General features: G+C 43.5%; 1 protein-coding gene across 2 annotated transcripts in view; it reads right to left on the reverse strand.

Moving 5' to 3' along the window:
- Positions 1–3,073: 3,073 nt before the first annotated feature.
- Positions 3,074–21,944, reverse strand: part of tafa5l (TAFA chemokine like family member 5, like) — a 40,353-nt gene continuing 21,482 nt past the window's right edge. The window contains exons 4-5 of one of the 2 annotated variants that reach the window (XM_031794081.1): positions 7,905–7,947; positions 3,074–5,316 (exon numbers count right to left, since the gene is read on the reverse strand). In XM_031794081.1, the coding sequence (XP_031649941.1) occupies positions 7,924–7,947 (24 nt within the window). In that variant the 3' untranslated portion in view covers positions 3,074–5,316; positions 7,905–7,923. Of the gene's footprint in view, positions 5,317–7,900; positions 7,948–21,944 lie in introns of both variants that reach the window. The other variant, XM_020507179.2, reaches the window with a different exon arrangement.

The following is a 21,944-nucleotide window of genomic DNA, read 5'->3' on the forward strand; positions in this document are numbered from 1 at the left end:
CTGAAAAGACCCCTATACACACTATACTCCATCATTTTGGATTTGAGGCAACGGCACAGAATGTCACCTTTAATTTGAGGGTATTTTTTTTATATACCTGTTTCATTGTTTAGAAATTAAAGTACTTTATGTGTCTAGCCCCCCCCCCCCCCCCCCATTTGATTTTTACATCCATAAGTATTTGGACAAATTCACTTATAGTGTATTAAAGTAGACAAAAGTAATATATTTGGTCACATGTTCCTAGCACACAATGACCACATCAAGCTTCTGACTCTACAAACTTGTTGGATGCATTTGCATTTGTTTTGTGTTTTCGACGATGTTTTGCCCAACAGGAATTGAATGGTGAACAATGTATTGTGCCATTTTGGAGTCACTTTTATTGTAGATAAGAGTAGAAGATGTTTCTGAACATTATGGATAATCATGAATGAACCGTGAGAATGTTAGAGGAATAAATCAAGGTTAACCTCCCCTCTTAATGCTAACGGTGAGAAGTTTGATATCAGACCATTTCTTACCTGAATATGTTACTTCACTTTGATTTGTCTTGCCTTCCAGGTTACCCACTTGGTCATTTTGTAAACATATATTATGTTCTGGAACCATAAATTGCACCCACCTCATTGTTATGTAATTATTAGAGATATACAAATGTGTTTTTTGCACCCATCAAGCGGCATGTCCGCAATGGTCATGTAAGGTGAAATGTGTATATTTGGGGAAGTGAGCACTCAGTTTGTTTGTTTGACCTGACGAAGATCCGTTTCAGATGGAAACGGAGTCAATAAAGTGGTGAATTGGGAGCTTTAACAGTGTGCGGGCCTTCTTGCTGTATAATGGTCAGAAGTTGGCATTTCTTTGGGGGGTATAATCTTTGTTTAGATATGTATGAAAATACCCTAAAATAAAAGGTTACATCGTGTACTGGACGCCTTACGAGGAAACAATTGATCTCAAATCCCAAATGCTAAACTATGGAGCCAAATGTTCAAATTGTAGCTTCACTGTCCAAATACACGGAGTGTACAAAACATGACAGACTGACCAGGTAAATCCAGGTGAAAGCTATGATCCCTTATTGATGTCACCCATTAAATCCTCTTCAATCAGTGTAGTTGAAGGGAAGGAGACAGGTTTAAAGAAGGATTTTTAAGCCTTGAGACAAGTGAAACATGGATTGTGTACGTGTGCCATTCAGAGGGTGAATTGGCAAGACAATAGATTTAAATGCCTTTGAACAGGGTACGGTAGTAGGTGCCAGGCGCATCGGTTTGAGTATGTCAAGAACTGCAGCGCCGCTGGGTTTTTCACGCTCAACAGTTTCCCGCGTGTAACACGAATGGGTCAACACCCAAAGGACATCCAGCCAACTTGCAACAACCGTGGGAAGCATTGGAGTCACTTTCGACACCATGAAGTCCATGCACAGGCCAATTGAGGCCGTTCTGAAGGGAAAGGGGGGTGCAACTCAATATTATGGAGGTGTTCCTAATGTTTTGTACACTCAGTGTAAATACAGAGCGGATGTATCTATAATCAGGCTGGTGGTATGTTTTGAAGCGAGGTTTTCAACTGAAAGGCTCGCTGCTTTCTTCTCATTTCTTCCCAAGTAGAACAGGTTGGTGGTGGACCACATATAAAGTAGCAAACAATTGTAATAAATGCAACGGGTGGACAATAGATGAAAATACTCCAAACTTTTAGAATTCTTATAATGCATCATATTGACTGAATCATTGCACATAAAACATTTCACTGGCATGGATAAATAATTAAGCTCAGAGATTTTGGTGGGAATTCAGGTATTACATTTACTTAAAATGCGCTCATACATTTTCTTATTGTATCAGGTATTTTTTTATGTTTTGTGTTCAAATAAAGAAAAATATATGTGCCTCATTTGCATAAATACAGCAGGTGTATTTGCATAGGCTATATGAATATATTTACATAAAGGAGGGGAACAGGGCTGCAACCACAAAGACTTCCTCTGGCTACCCTACCTGTACTCACCTGCTCTGTCTACCCTACCTGAACTCACCTGCTCTGTCTACCCTACCTGAACTCACCTGCTCCGTCTACCCTACCTGAACTCACCTGCTCCGTCTACCCTACCTGAACTCACCTGCTCCGTCTACCCTACCTGAACTCACCTGCTCCGTCTACCCTACCTGAACTCACCTGCTCCGTCTACCCTACCTGCACTCACCTGCTCTGTCTACCCTACCTGCACTCACCTGCTCCGTCTACCCTACCTGAACTCACCTGCTCTGTCTAGACCTACCTGAACTCACCTTCTCTGTCTAGACCTACCTGAACTCACCTGCTCGGTCTAGACCTACCTGAACTTACCTGCTCTGTCTACCCTACCTGAACTCACCTGCTCTGTCTACCCTACCTGCTCTGTCTAGACCTACCTGAACTTACCTGCTCTGTCTACCCTAAATGCCCGACGAAGCTTTAATGTTCAACGGAAAGACAATTCCATTTAGCCCATTTCAGCTATTACCAGAGTGTGTTTGACAGGTCATTACAAATGTTTCCGCGGTCATAATGTTCACGGGGAAAAAAACAACAGGCACACATGAAGAGTCGCGGGAATGAAATCAAAGCAATCAATCCAGCGAGATTGAAGTGACGTGGATGTTGCATCCCTCATAGGAAAAGGAGAAACCTCAGAGAAAGTGAAACGAAATACTTTGTTCTCTAACTTTGATTGCTACCATATCTTCTTTTCAAGACTACATAGAATAGGGATCATTAACGAGATTCAGCAGAGGGCCGACTTGTTATTGAGCGATGGTCAGGGGGCGGGAACATAATTACAAATAATTTGTAGACTGCAAATTGACCGCAAGAAGTCTAAACAGATAGTATTTGACTAAAACATATTAAATTCAAACCTTGCTTATATTTGTATATGATCCCATACATCTCTCTGTAACGCTCATTAAACTTTTGGTGCCAAATAAAATCACTCGCAGGCCAAATTCAGCCCGTGGGCAAGCCAGTTGGGGAACCCGGTGATAGAACTTTCATTGTGTCATGCATCTGATGTGGATTCAGAGATTCATCCATGGAATCAGATCAAATCAAGGGGACATTTTATTTGTGTTGGTAAAAAAAAAACTAAGACAAAATAGTGAAAGAAAAGGACATGGGTACAGCTGGGAGTAATTAAAGTTAAGTGTAATTAGATGAGAATTGTGGTGCTCTCTTCACACATCAATCAAGCACACACAAATGGACACAGTGAACATGTGCACGCACACCTGCGCTCATAGACATGCACACCCACATACACGCAAGCACGCACACACTCATGCACGCACACCACACACACACTTAAAGGCAATTACATTAGCCCCAGGGATGGAAGGCTCTTTTCATCCCCGTGTCTCTCAAAGGAGCATACAGTATATTAACATACAGTAAGTATATTAACATATAGTAAGTATATTAACATACAGTAAGTATATCTTTCTGGTGAAAAATAACAACTCCATTTCAGTGATATACAATGTCCTTTATGGTCTCATTCTCTCTGTGACACTCACTCTCTCTCGTAATCCCGTAACATAAATGAAGTTAGAAATACCCATGGGACATTATACAGTGAATGTATACATTACACCCAACATAAAAAGCAGCACTTTGCAAGTAGCATACCTCCATACATTTATTTCCTATAAAAAGGCCATTTAAAACCTAACTTTGAAATAATCAATCGGTACTACACATGGACTATCATTACTGCTTTTAACTTATGTGACATAGATCTGTCAATATTAATACACTTTTGTATTAAAAACATGTGATTCCTCTGTATGAGGCTTTAAAGCTGAAATCCGCATAAGGTGAAACAACGCCATCTCGACCCGGAGCTTTTGCTATCGTTTTTTTTTGGTTTTGTTGGTGAAACGGAGGAGATGAGCATCTAGCATTGTGGTAAAAGAAAATTGCAGTAAATACTCTGCTGTTCTATCGGGCGTGCAGTGATGTGCAGTGATGTGCAGTGATGTCCGAGGGAAAGAACAGTGCTCATTGTTTTGAAGTAACTGTCTCTTTAATATCGCAAACCGACATGGCAGCTCCAGCAAGTACGGATTCCAGCTTTAAATCAACGAGCATCCCCTAAAACATGATCATACCAGTTTGCAAGATAGTGAGCTTCAGGAACAGTTCTGTCCAGAAGTACAGTAATGGATGTGTCAAACTTAAGAACAAGATTGTGTCAACTATTTCCCATTTCACAGTGTATATCAGGAGGCACGGACACCCAGACGCACGCACGCACGCACACACACACACAAACAAATAATTAGAACACAGGATAAAGAGCCAGGCAGGTGTAGTCTGTCAGTAAGTGTCTCATAAAGATCTCCTTATAGCAGAGTGATGTCACGTGGGCGGTTTCTCCACAGACACTATTAGGGAATCCTTACTTGCAACGGTCCCATCAGTCATAGGCACCAGATTAACAAAGCTTTGTCAATATCAAGTTAGAAAGTCACTGACAATCCATCCAAAGGTTTCTCCTCCAGAGCTGTAAATGTATATCATATATTTGATCCTTCTTTCACTGTAGAGATTGACGACAAGAGAATGATACTCGCATGGGATTTCCTCCTTTTCTCTATATATTTTCATCCCAAAACCTCTTGGAACCTCATCCCTCAGATACCCAAGACAGGTGGTGGTGTTTCTTAGAGGATGGAGAAATATGGCTAAAGACGGGCACCCATTGGCATCATATCCTGGTTTCACTAACCTCCTGTGTCCACCAAACCTATCATGGCTCTTCAACAGGACAAAACCAACGCCTTAACCAAACAGACTATTTACGTGAGTGAAAAGACCCTGAATGGTTCTCGTTTCAGTACTCATAAAATAACTGTAGACTAGTTTAAACCAAGTTACCAAAAATGCCTTCACATTGTGTTCCATAGGGGTAGGTGGCGAAATGGTTTCCTTACACATGTTTAGACTCCCAGTTCTATCCTGCTTGCCGTGCTGAAACAACACAGGTTATATACAGTATACAGTAGGATTTGTCATTCAGTTTGTGATATGGTTCCAATAACGATGCTGTGGCGAGTTGCTTTCATGGGCAGGTACGGACTTTTGGACCAATGAGGGAGCAGAGGAGTGTCACTGTCACATAGTAGGGCTCCTCTGAGAGATGGTGGTGGTGTGGGGGAGGGAGGGGTGGGGTAGTAGTGGTTTGAGCACAAAATTGGCGAATGGACACAAACTGTGCTTGCCTGGTCATTGGCCTCTGTTCCCCTTCTGCCATGACTGGCAATAAACCTGGGATGGGGGTAAGGGGGTTAGAGAGAGAGAGAGAAAGGGGGGTAAAAATGGAGTTGAGTAAACAAGGCACTCACGGTTGTTTCAGGATTACTTTGAATCTTGAACGCACTATGGACTTCAGAATAAGAATAATGAAAGCAACTTCACAAGTAAGATTAACATACAAACACTCCTATTAATACAAGTGGTGTATAATGAAGGCTAGCACAGTTTATGTAGAACAACAACAACGAGAATAACCTGTATAAATATTGGTTAAATCAAATATCTTGTTTTAGTCATCCATATCTATTTTTGTATGCTAAAATAATTACATTGAGTTCAAACCATATACAGTTGAAGTCGGAAGTTAACATACACTTATGTTGGAGTTATTAAAACTCGTTTTTCAACCACTCCACAAATTTCTTGTTAAGTCGGTCAGGACATCTACTTTGTGCATGACAAGTAATTTTTCCAACAATTGTTTAAGGACAGATTATTTCACTTACAATTCACTGTATCACAATTCCAGTGGGTCAGAAGTTTACATAGAGTAAGTTGCCTTTAACAGCTTGGAAAATTCCAGAAAATGATGTCATGGCTTTAGAATCCATGAAGCCAAAATTGTAGACCTCCACAAGTCTGGTTCATCCTTTGGAGCAATTTCCAAATGCATGAAGGTACCACGTTCATCTGTACAAACAATAGTACGCAAGTATAAACACCATGGCACCATTTCTTTTGGAGAAATGTCCTCTGGTCTGATGAAACAAAAATAGAACTGTTTGGCCATAATGACCATTGTTATGTTTGGAGGAAAAAGGGGGAGGCTTGCAAGCCGAAGAACACCATCCCAACCATGAAGCACGGGGGTGACAGCATTATGTTGGGGGGGAGGGTGAACTTCACAAAATAGATGAAACCATGAGGCAGGAAAATTATGTGGATATATTGAAGCAACATCTCAAGACATCATTCAGGAAGTTAAAGCTTGGTCGCAAATGGGTCTGCCAAATGGACAATTACCCCAAGCATACTTCCAAAGTTGTGGCAAAATGGCTTAAGGACCACAAAGTCAAGGCAGAACTGAAAAAGCTTGTGTGAGCAAGGTCTACAAACCTGACACCTTTACACCAGCTCTGTCAGGAGGAATGGGCCAATTGTGGGAAGCTTGTACAAGGCTACCCAAAACATTTGACCCAAGTTAATAAATTTAAAGGCAATGCTATCAAATACTAATTGAGTGTATGTAAACTTCTGACCCACTGGGAATGTGATTAAAGAAATACAAGCTGAAATAAATTATTCTCTCTACTATTATTCTGACATTTCACATTCTTAAAATAAAGTGGTGATCCTAACTGACCTAAGACAGGGCATTTTTACTAGGATTAAATGTCAGGAATTGTGAAAAACTGAGTTTAAATATATTTAGCTAAGGTGTATATAAACTTCCGACTTCAATTGTAAATATGCCATAAATGTAAATGTATAATTCCACGTAATAAATGATCTGTCGTGTCTGCACACTCGTATGTCTGTCTGTCTGTTTGGTTTGTATTTCTGGTATATCTGTATGGTCTGTCTCTCTGTCTGTCGTTTCTGTCTGAGTGCCAATTCACCGTAGCAATGGTAAACTTTTACACCCTAGATTGTCCATATGAATCTTTAATATGAGTCTGCAAAGAATTTCATGAATTTAAAGCCACCCGGAAAATTAATATTTATGATGCCCCCAATCCTCATTCTCTCCCTGTCTCTGGTAATTGTCTGTGATTCATTTTGTTTTCTCTGTGGAAGAAGGTAAATCCATCTTAGAATATAGACTGTGACACATAGGCGTGGAGATTCGGCAATATCGCCCACTCTTACGACCATTGTCTTTTTCTAGGCTTGGTATTCACCCAACCCTGCACTATGGACAAACAACATTGTTATTGTTACACATAAGAGGTATTTTCATGGAATAAATTAACAAAATAAGCAATCGGATAAATTGCAGTAGCCAATGTTTACCGTGAAACAAAACAAAGGTTCAGATACATTATGTTTCCCCAGTTCAGGTTTTCTGCGGTAGGGTGCTTGTTTCGGGGTGCTTGTTTGACTTAATACGGCTCTTTAGTTTTCTTTCCTTCTCAGTCCAAAAATAACTAAATCTCTCAACTCCACCTTGTATTTCCCTAGTCCTCTTAAACAACGCAGCCATTTGAAGTAACATCATCCTTTGAAGTAGCCTCTTTGGGCTTTGTTAATTTGTAACCCTCTGCATTAGGTGACTTTGTACCACTATAGCTCCCTTTGATCTTTCTTTTGGTCTTTTTTTTTTGTTGCAAGCATCAAAGCCATTTTCTCACAGGAAAATGCAGCCACCGATTGTGTATTTTCTATGTAAAAGAGAAAAATGTAAACCATGAGTAGGTGGGAGTTGTCCTTTACTATAAGCACCATGGGAGTTTGACCTTTTGAACTCCGGTGACTAGTTCTATAGGGAGACGGTAAGTCTCAGATGTGCAATTCTGCTTGCCCCACAGACTAGACAGCTGGAAGTGCATAAAATAAACAACATACACTTTGAGAGGATGGATGGAGCCAGACTCACCTACCCACTTAGTTCTTAACTCCTTACGATGGCTCCTTAGGCAAGGGCTAGAAAGGAGATAAAAAGAAAAGAAGAGGTTGAAAGGCAAAGAAACATCAGGACAGACAGCTCTCCTTTATCAAAGTATAAACTATCATGCTTTTCTTTCCAGTAAAATGGCCAGGAGCATACAACATGTCCACTTTGAAGCAAAGATGGCAAGACTAAATTAGATAGAGGCTAGATGACAGAAACTTAAGGACTTATCAAATGTTGTACTTTTTCTGACCTTTAAACTATACACTACCAGGAAGTACTAGCAGGTAAGGTGGGTCCATATGGGTCTCTGAGCCATGGGTTCCTGAGGAACTTCCTTCCAGTGTCATAATAGAACAATTACAATATACTGTATGTCCAGTGAAAATCTATACTATAAGTCTATATTATAAATCTGTAGCAAAACAAAAATATTCATATATATATATATTCTATTCCTGCTTACTGCAGGTTGTTTAATAGTAAAAGATAACTTTTTCTTTCCATTTTACTCTAGTATTTTTTGTGTGTCTCGTTTATTCCCCAGAGCTAGAAAGCACTTGCTGTTGTTTCCTTCCCATTTTCGAAGAAACTCATGACGGCATCTAAACTGGTAGAGGGGGCCGGGGGGGTGAGATACTTCTGAGGAGCTAATGGCTAAGCTGAGCATAATCAGGAAGCTAATGGGCTGTGCAGCCAGTCGAGGCCGTGGTGCAGTGGGCAGTGGTAACTGCCCCCTCCCGCAAGGTTCCGAGCAAGGTCACCCCCCCATGTCTATGTGGGGCACCCTAGGGGGGTTTGCTACACCAGTTGCCATGGCATTCCCCGGAGCCTCTCTGCTCTGCTGTTCTGAGCTCCTGCAGCAACAACGGGTACAGCTGGTATTCCACTTCCCACCCATCTGTCGGCTGGTTGGTCGGCCATGTCTCTCTGTCTGTCAATGTTCTCTGTCGTGTCTGCCCACCTGCATGTCTGTCTTGTCGGTCTGTTCTGTCCGTCCGTCCATCTGGCGTGTCGGTTGTCTGTTGTGTCTGTCCGGGTGCCCTACCTATGTTATCAGAGAAACACTCCACCGAGTGGTACTGATCCATCGCACCTCTCTGGCAATGTCATCTAAATGCTAAATACTTCTACTGCATCTTTGAATCAAAACAAAAAAAGGGGCGAGAGGGGAAAAAAGCTTATAGTATCTATATTGAGCACAAGGTTTCTTGATTTTATTTATTTTTCTTCAGTTGAAGGCTGAATGCCTAGAACATTCTTTACTGGTGGTGTGTGAGAAGAATTCCAAGACCTTGCTATCTATTATAAAAGTACAAGAATTGAGGAGAAAGCAAAGTATTGATATACCTGACTTTGGCACTTTTCCATAATTTGCTGTGAAAGAAGCACCCCCCCCCCCGCCACCCCCCCCCCCACCCACCCACCCACCCAAAAGGCGAATCATGATTGCCCTGGTACTTCAACAATAGAGTGGCCTTCTCTTGCTACCGCTCTTAGAAATCGATTGTGGGGATACTAACTCAGGCTAAAGTGCTGAAGTGGCAGTGGTGCTAGCTTGGCACTATTAACTGCTCACCCTAATTAAAAGGCTAGTTGGGCCCAGAAGAGGAGAAGGTGTGGGAGAGACAGTGGACAGCACTACCGCTAGCCAAACAAACAGCTTAGCAATGGCTACTGTTCACAGGACAAGAAACCCATGGACATCACAGACAAAGTCCTCCCCTTAGGCTACAAAGAGATACAAAGAAAGATTGGGAGAGGGACAAACAAAGATAGAGATACAACAAATGTACTAATGAGTTTTTTTCACTAATTAGCTATGATTTTGTTTTACTTAACCCTGTCCCTGAGCTCCAGGAGCTGTATGTGTCAAGCGTCCAAGAAAGGGCTGATCCATGCAATCTTATTCATCATGATCTAAAAAAGGAAACGGATCCTAGATCTGTACTCATACACGGAGACACTTTGTGAATATAGGCCATTAGCTGTTCCATGGCTCAGCTGCTGTTGAAAAAGTATACTGATGCTAGCACTCTCTGAGGAGTTGGATCACAGAAATACATTTTATTTAAAAAATCAGAACCTTAAAAAAACGGCTTCACTGTGCTGCTAACAGCTGTGATTCTTCAACTGTCCCCTACCAGGCTCGACCCAACGATCCTCTGATCGCTAACACACGTGACCACCCACTTGACAACTTACAAAATAGTCTGATTCAGCACCATTTGTGACATTTCTAGCTCTGGGGTGATTTTACCTGGTTCGATCTCACTCAGGTACATCTACAAATACTGCTACATAAAATCCAGGATTACTATCCATTTACTCAAGTTAGAATGCTGTTCATCAACTACAGCTCAGCCTTCAACACCATAGTGCCCTCCAAGCTCATCGTTAAGCTCTGGCCCTGGGTCTGAACCACTCCCTGTGCAACTGGGTCCCGGACTTCCTGACAGGCCGACCCCAAGTGGTGAAGGTAGTCAACAACACCTCCGACCACGCTGAACCTCAACACGGGGTCCCTACAGGGGTGCGTCCTCAGCGCCCTCCTGTATTCCTCGTTCACCCATGACTGCGCATATCTCCAACTCGACACAATACTGGAAGGCCTGATTACCTACAACGACGAGACAGCCGACAGCGCCTCATTGTCAACCAAATAAAGGAGCTGATTGAGGACTACAGGAGACAGCAGAGAAAGCACAACCCCATCCATATCAACGGGGCTGTAGTGGAGAGGGTCAAAAGTTTGTGATTAAACAGCTTCACCACTAGCTGTCTCCACCCAGTACCCTGACTTGAACCTCAAAACCTGTTACTTGATGGCTTACCACCCAGTACTCTACCCTGCACCTTAGAGACTGCTGCCCAATGTACATTGAGTCATTCAGCACTGGTCACTTTAATAATGTTTACATACTGTTTTACCAACTTTATATGTACACTGAACAAAAATATAAATACAACATCTTAAGCGTTGGTCTCATATTTCATGAGGTGAAATAAAATATCCCAGACATTTTTCATATGCACGAAAAGCTTATTTCTCTCAAATGTTGTGCACAAATTAGTTTACATCCCTGTTAGTGAGCATTTCTCCTTTGCCAAGATAATCCATACACCTGACAGGTGTGGCTGTCATATCAAGAAGATGATTAAACAGCATGATCATTACACAGGCGCACCTTGTGCTGGGGACAATGAAAAGCCACTCTAAAATGGGCAGTTTTGTCACACAAGGTTTGAGGGAGCCTGTAATTGGCATCCTGAGTGCAGGAATGTCCACTAGAGCTGTTGCCAGAGAATCAAATGTTAATTTCTCTACCATAAACTGGCCTCCAAAGTCATTTTAGAGTATTTGGCAGTACGTCCAACCGGCCTCACAACCGCAGACCATGTGTATGGCGTCGTGTGGGCGAGCAGTTTGCTGATGTCAACGTTGTGAACAGAGTGCCCCATGGTGGCGGTGGGGTTATGGTATGGGCAGGCATAAGCTACGAACAATAAACAATTGCATTTTATCGATGGCAATTTGAATACACAGAGATCCTCACACTCATTGTCGTACCATTCCTCCGCAGCCATCACTTCCTGTTTCAGCATAACGCACAGGCCCATGTCGCAAGGAACTGTACACAATTCCTGCAATCTGAAAATATCCCACTGGCATGTACAGTGCCTTGCGAAAGTATTCGGCCCCCTTGAACTTTGCGACCTTTTGCCACATTTCAGGCTTCAAACATAAAGATATAAAACTGTATTTTTTTGTGAAGAATCAACAACAAGTGGGACACAATCATGAAGTGGAAAGACATTTATTGGATATTTCAAACTTTTTTAACAAGTCAAAAACTGAAAAATTGGGCGTGCAAAATTATTCAGCCCCCTTAAGTTAATACTTTGTAGCGCCACCTTTTGCTGCGATTACAGCTGTAAGTCGCTTGGGGTATGTCTCTATCAGTTTTGCACATCGAGAGACTGACATTTTTTCCCATTCCTCCTTGCAAAACAGCTCGAGCTCAGTGAGGTTGGATGGAGAGCATTTGTGAACAGTCTCAGGTCTTTTGCAGACTCCATCAGATTTTCTTCCAGAATGGTCCTGTATTTGGCTCCATCCATCTTCCCATCAATTTTAACCATCTTCCCTGTCCCTGCTGAAGAAAAGCAGGCCCAAACCATGATGCTGCCACCACCATGTTTGACAGTGGGGATGGTGTATTCAGGGTGATGAGCTGTGTTGCTTTTATGCCAAACGTTATGTTTGGCATAAAAGCAACACAGCTCATCACCCTGAACACACTTTTGCATTGTTGCCAAAAAGTTCAATTTTGGTTTCATCTGACCAGAGCACCTTCTTCCACATGTTTGGTGTGTCTCCCAGGTGGCTTGTGGCAAACTTTAAACAACACTTTTTATGGATATCTTTAAGAAATGGCTTTCTTCTTGCCACTCTTCCATAAAGGCCAGATTTGTGCAATATACGACTGATTGTTGTCCTATGGACAGAGTCTCCCACCTCAGCTGTAGATCTCTGCAGTTCATCCAGAGTGATCATGGGCCTCTTGGCTGCATCTCTGATCAGTCTTCTCCTTGTATGAGCTGAAAGTTTAGAGGGACGGCCAGGTCTTGGTAGATTTGCAGTGGTCTGATACTCCTTCCATTTCAATATTATCGCTTGCACAGTGCTCCTTGGGATGTTTAAAGCTTGGGAAATCTTTTTGTATCCAAATCCAGCTTTAAACTTCTTCACAACAGTATCTCGGACCTGCCTGGTGTGTTCCTTGTTCTTCATGATGCTCTCTGCGCTTTTAACGGACCTCTGAGACTATCACAGTGCAGGTGCATTTATACGGAGACTTGATTACACACAGGTGGATTGTATTTATCATCATTAGTCATTTAGGTCAACATTGGATCATTCAGAGATCCTCACTGAACTTCTGGAGAGAGTTTGCTGCACTGAAAGTAAAGGGGCTGAATAATTTTGCACGCCCAATTTTTAAGTTTTTGATTTGTTAAAAAAGTTTGAAATATCCAATAAATGTCGTTCCACTTCATGATTGTGTCCCACTTGTTGTTGATTCTTCACAAAAAAATACAGTTTTATATCTTTATGTTTGAAGCCTGAAATGTGGCAAAAGGTCACAAAGTTCAAGGGGGCCGAATACTTTCGCAAGGCACTGTATATTCACCAGACATGTCACCTATTGAGCATTATTTGGGATGCTCTGGATCGATGTGTACAAAAGCGTGTTTCAGTTCCCACCATTATCCAGCAACTTTGCACAGCTATTGAAGAGGAGTGGGACAACATTCCACAATCAACAGCCTGATGCAAAGGATATGTGTCACGCTGCATGAGGCAAATGGTGGTCACACCCGATATTGACTGGTTTCCTGCTCGACACCCCTACCTTAAAAAAAGTCTGACCAACAGATGCATGCATGTATTTCCAGTCATGTGAAATCCATAGATTTGGGCCTAATTCATTTATTTCAGTAGACTGATTTCCTTATATGAACTGTAACGCGGTAACAAATCGTAGAAATTTGTTCACTATACAGTATTCTAGTCATGGCTCATCCTATATAACTAGTGCTATACACACCTTTTCTATTCACATACTGTCCATACACATCGTTCACATATATGCAGTACATTCGGAAAGTATTCAGACCCACATTTTATTACATTACAGCCATACTCTAAAATTGATAAAATTGTCCCCCCTCCAATCAATCTACACACGATATACACAATAAAGCAAAAACAGGTTTTTAGAAATGTTTGCAAATGTATTACAAATAAAAAACCTTAATGACATTTACATAAGTATTCAGACCCTTTACTCAGTGCTTTGTTGAAGCACTTTTGGCAGCGATTACAGCCTTGAGTCTTCTTGGGTATGAAGCTACTGTGAAGTGGTAAGGTTGGACCCAGCTGTAGAGAAGAGACCAGACAAGGAATCAGTAGTTAAGGATAAACATAATACTTTACTGAGAAACGGTAGTCGCAGGATCACAGTGCACTTGAAAAAAACAAACACTCTGTCTCGAAAACTCACTCAGGAAACAACAGCACACGGTAAACAATTCAAGCTTCGACAAAAGGAAAACACCCCTCTTTTAACAGGTAAATCATAATGAGTAAATTGGACACACCGGAGTGTCGTTAATGTCTCTAGGACGGTCTCTGCTGCCCTCTGGTGACAGGTGGAACCATGACAGCTACGAGCTTGGCACACCTGTATTTGGGGAGTTTCTCCCATTCTTCTCTGCAGATCTTCTCAAGCTTTGTCAGGTTGGATGGGGAGTGTCACTGCACAGCTACACTGCTCAAAAAAATAAAGGGAACACTTAAACAACACAATGTAACTCCAAGTCAATCACACTTCTGTGAAATCAAACTGTCCACTTAGGAAGCAACACTGATTGACAATAAATTTCACATGCTGTTGTGCAAATGGAATAGACAACAGGTGGAAATTATAGGCAATTAGCAAGACACCCCCAATAAAGGAGTGGTTCTGCAGGTGGTGACCACAGACCACTTCTCAGTTCCTATGCTTCCTGGCTGATGTTTTGGTCACTTTTGAATGCTGGCGGTGCTTTCACTCTAGTGGTAGCATGAGACGGAGTCTACAACCCACACAAGTGGCTCGGGTAGTGCACCTCATCCAGGATGGCACATCAATGCGAGCTGGTGCAAGAAGGTTTGCTGTGTCTGTCAGCGTAGTGTCCAGAGCATGGAGGCGCTACCAGGAGACAGGCCAGTACATCAGGAGACGTGAAGGAGGCCATAGGATGGCAACAACCCAGCAGCAGGACCGCTACCTCCGCCTTTGTGCAAGGAGGAGCAGGAGGAGCACTGCCAGAGCCCTGCAAAATGACCTCCAGCAGGCAACAAATGTGCATGTGTCTGCTCAAACGGTCAGAAACAGACTCCATGAGGGTGGTATGAGGGCCCGACGTCCACAGGTGGGGGTTGTGCTTACAGACTAACACCGTGCAGGACGTTTGGCATTTGCTAGAGAACACCAAGATTTGCAAATTCGCCACTGGCGCCGTGTGCTCTTCACAGATGAAAGCAGGTTCACATTTGAGCACATGTGACAGAGTCTGGAGACGCCGTGAAGAATGTTCTGCTGCCTGCAACATCCTCAAGCATGACCGGTTTGGCGGTGGGTCAGTCTTTGGGGGGCTGCACAGCCCTCCATGTGCTCGCCAGAGGTAGCCTGACTGCCATTAGGTACCGAGATGAGATCCTCAGACCCCTTGTGAGACCATATGCTGGTGTGGTTGGCCCTGGGTTCCTCCTAATGCAAGACAATGCTAGACCTCATGTGGCTGGAGTGTGTCAGCAGGTCCTGCAAGAGGAAGGCATTGATGCTATGGACTGGCCCGCCCGTTCCCCAGACCTGAATCCAATTGAGCACATCTGGGACATCATGTCTCGCTCCATCCACCAACGCCACGTTGCACCACAGACTGTCCAGGAGTTGGCGGATGCTTTAGTACAGGTCTGGGAGGAGATCCCTCAGGAGACCATCCGCCACCTCATCAGGAGCATGCCCAGGCGTTGTAGGGAGGTCATACAGGCACGCGGAGGCCACACACACTACTGAGCCTCATTTTGACTTGTTTTAAGGACATTACATCAATGTTGGATCAGCCTGTAGTGTGGTTTTCCACTTTAATTTTGAGTGTGACTCCAAATCCAGACCTCCATGGGTTGATAAATTAGATTTTCATTGATAATTTTTGTGTGATTTTGTTGTCAGCACAGTCAACTATGTAAAGAAGTATTTAATAAGAATATTTCATTCAGATCTAGGATGTGTTATTTTAGTGTTCCCTTCATTTTTTGGAGCAGTGCATTTTCAGGTCTCTCCAGAGATATTCAATTGGGCTCAAGTCCATGCTCTGGCTGGGGCACTCAAGGACATTCAGAAACTTGTCCCGAAGCCATTCCTGTGTTGTCTTAGCTGTGTAAGTAGGGTTGTTGTCCTGTTGGAAGGTGAATCTTCACCCCAGTCTGAGGTCCTGAGTGCTCTGGCGCAGGTTTTCATCATGGACCTCTGTACCATGCTCCGTTCATCTTTCCTGACTAGTCTCCCAGTCCCTGCTGCTGAAAACATCCCCACAGCTGGTGACAGGTTTCCTCCAGATATGATGCTTGGCATTCAGGCCAAAGAGTTCAATCTTGGTTTCATCAGACCAGAGAATCTTGTTTCTCATGGTCTGAGAGTCTTTAGGTGCCTTTTGGCAAACTCCGAGCGGGCTATTATGTGCCTTTTACTGAGGAGTGACTTCCGTCTGGCCACTCTACCAATAAGGCCTGATTCATGGAGTGCTGCAGAGATGGGGTTCTTGGCAACCTCCCTGACCAAGGTCCTTCTCCCCCGATTGCTCAGTTTGGTTGGGCGGCCAGCTCTAGGAAGAGTCTTGGTGGTTCCAAACTTCTTCCATTTAAGAATGGAGGCCATGGTGTTCTTGGGGACCTTCAATGCTGCAGAATTGTTTTTGTACACTTCCCCAGATCTGTGCCTCAACCCAATCATGTCTCGGAGCTCTACAGACAAATCCTTCGATGGCTTGGCTTGGTTTTTGCACTGTTATGGAGTGTCAACTGTGGGACCTTATAGACAGGTGTGTACCTTTCCAAATCATGTCTAATCAATTGAATTTGCTACAGGTGGACTCCAATCATGCTGTACAGTTAAACATCTCAAGGATGATCAATGGAAACAGGATGCACCTGAGCTCAATTGTGAGTCTTATGGCAAAAGGTCTGAATAGTTATGTAAATAAGGTATTTCTGTTCTAAAATGTTTATATATTTGCAAACATGTTTAAAAAAACTATTGTGTGTAGATTGACAAGGAAAACAAATAATGTAATACATTTTAGAATAAGGCTGTAACGTAACAAAATGTGGAAAAGGGGAAGGGGGTCTGAATACTTTACGAATGCACAGTATATTATTTATATTCCAGACTCAGATCCGGAAGCAAATTCCCTACATTTCTATCCCTTTTGCCATGCGATTTTGTACTGTGTATTTACAGTACATACTATGTTCTCGAGATAGCTCATTCTAATATTTATACTATTGAACATTGCATTTTATTTACACTGTTCATTTATGTAAATACTGGATTCTTGACATAGCTGACTCTAATATATCTACTGCTGAACATATCATTCTTAATATATCTACTGCTGAACATATCATTCTTAATATATCTACTGCTGAACATATCATTCTTAATATATCTACTGCTGAACATATCATTCTTAGTATATCTGCTGCTGAACATACCATTCTTAGTATATCTACTGCTGAACATATCATTCTTAGTATATCTACTGCTGAACATATCATTCTTAGTATATCTACTGCTGAACATATCATTCTTAATATATCTACTGCTGAACATATCATTCTTAGTATATCTACTGCTGAACATATCATTCTTAGTATATCTGCTGCTGAACATACCATTCTTAGTATATCTACTGCTGGACATATCATTCTTAGTATATCTACTGCTGAACATATCATTCTTAGTATATCTTATCTGCTGCTGAACATATCATTCTTAGTATATCTGCTGCTGAACATATCATTCTTAGTATATCTACTGCTGAACATATCATTCTTAGTATATCTACTCCTGAACATATCATTCTTAGTATATCTACTGCTGAACATATCATTCTTAGTATATCTGCTGTAAATTAAATTAATATAGATTGCATATAGATTACTGTTACAGTGCTATTTGGGTTCGTTTTGTGCTAATTGGATTGAATACTTTTTGTATTATGTGTGTATTGTATTGCTAGGTATTACTACACTGTTGGAGCTAGAAACACAAGCATTTCACTGCCCTGGAGATAACGTCAGCAAATCTGTGTATGTGACCAATACACTTTGATTTGAAGTACCTCTGACAGCATGGTTGCATACTGCGTAGGGGTATACTGCACCAGAGTTGGGGCAGCACTATATTAACACCCGTGGCGACCTGTCATTCAGTGCAGAGCCACAGCTGTTTTGGGCCCCACCTGTTTAGTTCTGAGATAATAAAGCCGCATACAAACATGATCTCTTTCTTGAGTAAGGCAGCTTCAAAATGCAGGTGTTTCAGCCAAGCTCAGTGCTTTCTGTGGTGGAGGGGCAGCCAGCAAAAGCACAGAGCTTAGGCATTGGTAATCTTTTCTAGTTGTGGTTCGGTCTTCTGCTACTCATGGGGACTTTACGTCACCGCAGAATCTACAGGGAGAGCTAGGCAGTTCAAGCCCCCTTGGGTGCTGCCATAAATGTACAGTATAAGTGCTGGTCCAAGAAGACTCAAGGTCATTGGCCACAGATAAAATGATGTCAAATCACGGTATATCTAGCTTTGATTGGACATCGCACTTTCAAAACCTTAGCTAGCAAGCTAGCTAGACAAGCAGTCGACATCATGAATCACGTCGACAATCTACTGGCAAATTTTCATCAATGATTGGTGTGGAAGGAATCAGTGGCTAACTGCATGCATTACAAAGCAATCACTATTTTGCTTCCCCCTGCCTGCTATTCAGTGGTGTGTGGTCCAAGTCTGGGTTTAAGGGTTTAAAACATCTGTCAGAAAGGGTCTCTTTTCCAAGCTTAAAATGACAAACATTCACACGCAACACCATTGGCCAGAAAAGGTTGAATACAATGGCCATGCTATCAATCTAGCATGACTTCATCCAGAGAATGCCAGACTTTGAAGACACAAGAAGGACCTTATTGTTCAAGTGAGCACAGCACAACAACGGCGAGTCCCTAAAGGGATATCCTCTATGTTTACTGTAGCTAAGAAAGTAATACTAAGTGTATATTGTGTAGTAAGCTGTTAGTAGCCCATGTGTCTCACCTTAAGATTTTGGTCCCTATCCCCCTCAGAACATCGCCTACTGTTCTGACTTGGTGGTGCACATGTAGCCTATAGCCTGTTTTTAGGGAGCTTTCATTGTTTGCTTATATGCCCCCGTTATAGAAAATTGTAAGAACATCCCATGTTCTGACTTCTGTCGCTGTCCATTTCAAAAGCCCTGAACAGATAGGCATATCGACTACCTCGCTCAAATGTCTTAATAGAAATTACAGCACGCCTCTTATACGCTCATCGTTCCCTTATGCCATAGTTTGTACATCTCAATTGTTATGTGTGTGTATATATATATATATATATATATATATATACTACTATATATATATATATATATATCTTATATAGGTATATATCTCATTAGGTTCTTATTTATCATTTTAGGCAATGTTGGAATGATGCGTTTAATTGGTTTTGCTTACTTTGTGTATTATAATTTAGCTCGTGCTTTTCCACACGAGGAAGGGATACTATATAATGTTGTTGGGTCTGTAACCATGAGGAGGGATACTATATAATGTTGTTGGGTATGTAACCATGAGGAGGGATACTATATAATGTTGTTGGGTCTGTAACCATGAGGAGGGATACTATATAATGTTGTTGGGTCTGTAACCATGAGGAGGGGATACTATATAATGTTGTTGGGTCTGTAACCATGAGGAGGGATACTATATAATGTTGTTGGGTCTGTAACCATGAGGAGGGATACTATTGTCACGATCGTCGTATGGAGGGGACCAAAGCGCATCGTGGTGTGAATACATTCTTATTTATTGAAGGAAGAACACGAAGAACACTTAAACAAAAACAACAAAATGATAAGACGAACGTGACTGCTATTTAAATACTGTGCTAACATGCAACATAACATAGACAATAACCCACGAAATACCCAAAGAAGATGGCTGCCTAAATATGGTTCCCAATCAGAGACAACGATAAACACCTGCCTCTAATTGAGAACCAATCTAGGCAACCATAGACATATATAAACACCTAGATGATAAACAACCCCATAAACCTACAAAACCCCTAGACAGTACAAAAACACATACATCACCCATGTCACACCCTGACCTAACCAAAACAATAAAGAAAACAAAGAATACTCAGGTCAGGGCATGACAACTATATAATGTTGTTGGGTCCGTAACCATGAGGAAGGGATACTATATAATGTTGTTGGGTCTGTAACCATGAGGAGGGGATACTATATAATGTTGTTGGGTCTGTAACCATGAGGAGGGGATACTATTGTCACGTCTTGACCTTAGTTCCTTTTTTATGTCTCTATTTTGGTTTGGTCAGGGCGTGAGTTGGGGTGGGCATTCTATGTTTTGTTCTGTGTGTTGTATTTCTATGTGTTTGGCCTGGTATGGTTCCCAATCAGAGGCAGCTGTCAATCGTTGTCTCTGATTGAGAACCATACTTAGGTAGCCTGTTCCCACCTGTGTTTGTGGGTAGTTGTTTTCTGTTTTTGTATACTGTACCAGACAGAACTGTTTCGGGTTTTGTTCATTCTCTTTTGTTGTTTTTCCATTCAGTGTTCAATTCATAATAAAAGATGAACATGTACCACGCTGCACCTTGGTCCTCACCTTCTTCAACCCACGACAGCCATTACAGAACTACCCACTACCAAAGGAGCAAGCAGCGTGTAATGGACTCCTGGACATGGGAGGAAATATTGGACGGCAAGGGACCCTGGGCACAGCCGGGAGAGTATCGCCGTCCGAAAGAGGAGCTGGAGGCAGCTAGAGCGGAGCGGCGACACTACGAGGAATTGGATCGAGGTAACGTGCACGAGAGGCAGCCCCAGAAATTTGCTTTGGGGGCATGGGGAGATTGGCGAAGTCAGGTAGGAGACCTGAGCCAACTACCCGTGCTTGCCGTGGCGAGAGAGTGACCGGGCAGGTACTGTGTTATGCGGTGAAGCCCGGTGCGCTACATCGCAGCTCCTCGAATCGGCCGGGCTAGAGTGGACATCGAGCCAGGAGGGATGAAGCCGGCTCAGCGCATCTGGTCTCCGGTGCGTCTCCTCGGCCCGGGTTATACGGCACCAGCCCTACGCACGGTGTCCCCGGTTCGCCAGCACAGCCCAGTGGGGCCTGTTCCAACTCTCCGCACTTGCCAGGCTACAGGGGGTATCCAGCCAGGACGGGTTGTGCAGGCTCGTTGCTCGAGACCTCCAGTGCGCCTCCACGGACCAGTGCATCCGGCGCCTCGGCAAAGGAAGAAGCCGCCCTCATGTCCGGTGCTGCCAGAGCCGCCCTCCTGTCTGGAGCTGCCAGAGCCGCCCGTCTGTCTGGAGCTGCCAGAGCCGCCCGTCTGTCCGGAGCTGCCAGAGCCGCCCTTCTGTCCGTAGCTGCCAGAGCCGCCCGTCAGTCCGGAGGCGCCCGTCAGTCCAGAGGCGCCAGAGCTGCCTGTCTGTCCGGAGCTGCCAGAGCCGCCCTTCAGTCCGGAGCTGCCAGAGCCGCCCGTCAGTCCGGAGGCGCCCGTCAGTCCAGAGGCGCCAGAGCTGCCTGTCTGTCCGGAGCTGCCAGAGCCGTTCGTCAGTCCGGAGCTGCCTGTCTGTCCGGAGCTGCCAGAGCCGTCCGTCAGTCCGGAGCTGCCAGAGCCACCCGTCAGTCCGGAGGCGCCAGAGCCGCCCGTCAGTCCGGAGGCGGCCATCAGTCCAGAGGCGCAGGAGCCGCCCGTCAGTCCGGAGGTGCCAGAGCCGCCCGTCAGTCCGGAGCTGCCAGATCCGCCCGTCAATCCAGAGGCGCCAGAGCCGCCTGTCAGTCCGGAGCTGCCAGAGCCGCCTGTCAGTCGGGAGGCGCCAGAGCCACCTGTCAGTTCGGAGGCGCCAGAGCCGCCCGTCAGTCCGGGGGCGCCAAAACCGCCCGTCAGTCCGGAGACGCCCGTCGGACCGGAGGCGCCAGGGCCGCCCGTCAGTCTGGAGGCGCTCGTCAGTTCAGAGGGATACTATATAATGTTGTTGGGTCTGTAACCATGTTTGCCAGTGACAGTCTCTTCCCATTCCAATTATTATTATTTATAAACAAAAAGTACAGTAATAGAACCATGTAATTCCAGTTGATATTGTGAGGGTTATT

Source organism: Oncorhynchus kisutch, linkage group LG17 (genome assembly GCF_002021735.2).
Source record: "Oncorhynchus kisutch isolate 150728-3 linkage group LG17, Okis_V2, whole genome shotgun sequence".
NCBI lineage: Eukaryota > Metazoa > Chordata > Actinopteri > Salmoniformes > Salmonidae > Oncorhynchus > Oncorhynchus kisutch.